The sequence below is a fragment of the Myxocyprinus asiaticus genome, chromosome 12, assembly GCF_019703515.2.
Source record: "Myxocyprinus asiaticus isolate MX2 ecotype Aquarium Trade chromosome 12, UBuf_Myxa_2, whole genome shotgun sequence".
Lineage (NCBI taxonomy): Eukaryota > Metazoa > Chordata > Actinopteri > Cypriniformes > Catostomidae > Myxocyprinus > Myxocyprinus asiaticus.
The window spans coordinates 50,652,248-50,655,015 of NC_059355.1; the positions used below are offsets into that span (position 1 = coordinate 50,652,248).

At 40.5% G+C, this 2,768-nt stretch overlaps 1 protein-coding gene across 1 annotated transcript in view; it reads right to left on the reverse strand.

Moving 5' to 3' along the window:
• Positions 1-467: 467 nt before the first annotated feature.
• The window catches only part of LOC127449582 (inhibin beta B chain-like), a 3,274-nt gene continuing 973 nt past the window's right edge, over positions 468-2,768 (reverse strand). Inside the window, exon 2 of the mRNA XM_051713116.1 lies at positions 468-2,648. Coding sequence (XP_051569076.1) covers positions 1,879-2,648 — 770 coding nt within the window. The 3' untranslated portion in view covers positions 468-1,878. The remainder of the gene's footprint in view (positions 2,649-2,768) is intronic.

The following is a 2,768-nucleotide window of genomic DNA, read 5'->3' on the forward strand; positions in this document are numbered from 1 at the left end:
TCTCACGTACTGCAGCGTGTTACACGTCGCAGGGTCATCACTGTCTGTGACAATTAGTTTATGTAGATGAGTTTGCGTTGGTTATGGTTTCAACTTGATGCCAAACTCATGTTTGCAGCTAAAGCAAACAATGCATTTTTATGATGCACAAAAAAAGCCTTTTTGTAGTCTGTCTACAGTACATTAAATTGGTGCCAAATAAATTTGACAGTTGTTTGCTCAGCAAATATAGACATCTATAAAAACCAATTCAGTTATTTGCCCAAGCAAACACGCTCTTTGCCTTTAGACGATATTGATTGTCTTCATAGAAATACTGCTTTTTTCCCCGAAACCTGGGATGATCAATTATTTGTTGGAGATTTTATGACATTTTTATAACCAACATGTGACCTGTGTCTGTATTCATGTCTTTATTTAAATGCATTATTATAAGCAAATGCTCTCATTAAATCAAGTGCAAAGCATGAGGGTAACATTTTTATGTTTATTTAAAAAAAATACACATATTCAGCAAAATTACAATGTACAGTACAGATTCCCAAGCTATCCCTTATAAGAAAATAATCCTTTATTATAAAATCATTATAAGAGTCCTTCAAAGAGTTACAGTTTTAATACTGTATCATAAGTTACAGTATCATTCTTTTGTGTCAGTACAGCAGAACACAGATAAAGTGCAGCTCCAGATCACATTGACAGGAAGTTTTGGACAATAAAGTGTGAAAAATTCCATAAATTAGGGAGATATCTGTAAACGGGCAAAACAAAGAAACTAAAACGCTATCAGCCCAAAACCCATTTGATGCGGTGTTTCGTTACACTAACATGCATCTATAGGAGCGGAAGTGCTTCAAACAAAACAATACAACAAGACAAAACAAATAAAGACAAAGTCTACACCAAAATATTGTACTGTGTAGACTGTAGAGAAACAAAGCAAATGTTTGAAACATGCACAATGTGAGTTTTTAACTGCTTTTGCTTTTCGTAAGGCGTTATATAAATAACTTTTATTTTAATGCATTATTATGTATTATATATAAACATGTCATTTTTTTTTACTATTGCAAAGAAAAATAAGTGTATGCAGCTTGAACTGAATAAGCAGCTTGAAAAGGAAGCCAATACACACACATGTTGCATTTGCTGCTTCTTGGCGTAAACAAAAGTCACAAGTACGCTTTGAGAACTATTATGTGAGAAATATTATTTTCTGTTAAGATATGTGATCATGCACATCTCATTTCTGTCCCCTTACGACATTCTGCAGAGACCTTCGCTGATGCATGTGGCAATAGCTAAATGTTTACCTGTGGTGTTGAGTAACTGTTCTGAGTTCAGAACTGTGGCCTCAGCAGAGATCAAACTAATCAGTACAGTGGAGAAATTAAGTGTGTCACGGCACGGCTTTTACAGTGGCTTTCAATTCCCTGAGTATTTCAAGATTTACCATCTATAAAACCCCTATAACACACATAAGCTCTACTGGTGAATCTGGTTAGATTGAAAGCTGTGATGAGACAATATTTTTTACATAAACTCCTGATAAAGTTAGCTTAGAGCATTTAATAACTGCTGTTTTAGGCCATGTGAAAGTGTGTGAGTTTGTGTATGCAATGCCCCCAAAAAGTATTTGGAAACTTAAGGAACACTTAAAAATGTATGAATGTCTTTGCAATATGCTGAACTTGACTAAAAAAGCACCAAGACACCAGTTGATAAAAAGTCATCATGCTTTGAGACAAGTGTGAATTAAGTGTCCAAATACTTTTTTGGGGCCATAGTATGTTTTCAATAAATGTTATTCTTCACAGTAAGTCAATTCTTTAGTCTTTACTTCCTCATATCTCTAATGTCCGATTGAATTGTCGTTGTTTACGTGCATCCGCAGGACTCTACGATCATGTCTGGGACGTCGGTCTTTACGATGGTATGCTGCGAGTTGAAGTAGACCATGGAGAGCGGCCGTTTCTGGGTGGGAACGCAACATGACGACACCGCTGTGTGAATGCCATTTGGCTTCAGCTGACTGAACACGGTGGCATGGAAAGACGAAGCGATGCCCGGAGACCCCGAGAGATGCTCCTGACACTGTCCCATGCAGAAGTTCATGTGGTAGCCCTCAGGTGCAATTATCCAGTCCTGCCACTGGATATCACGGAACTTGATATAGAAGTCTTTCTTGCAGCACACTTTGGGGTCATCACCGCACCGCAGCGAGCGCTTACTCAGGGCATGTTTGAAGGCGTCGTCTCGAAGCCGCACTTGTGCCACCAGGAATGGCTGGTGAGAGGAGTCACTAGAGGCACCGTGGCTACACAGGTTGTGTCCTCCTTCTTCACAAAGCACCTCCAAGCGGAGACTCTGCTGGCCTCCGTCCAGGAATGCCTGCAGGGTGCTGGTGACGGGGAACGTTTGCCACCCGCCCCGTGCTATCTCCACGCTCCTTTGGAGCAGCAGCGTGCGATTGACGTCGCCCGTCCCCGACAGGTAGATTTCAGCATTCACATGGTCAGAGTGCGGAGAAGCATCAGCGGAGCGCACGTACAGCCACAGAGATGACTGCAGGACCTGCAGGCTGTGACCTTTCTCCTGCAGAAACTGGAATGACAAACTGGTGTCGATTCCACCAGAGACTTCATCATCTAGAGAGAAACCATAAAGAATGGTTAGAATATCATCCAAAACACTTTGGGGAAACGATGTCTGAAGTATCAAATGATATAATGTACAGTAGGGTCCAAAGGTCTGAGTGCACTGAGAAA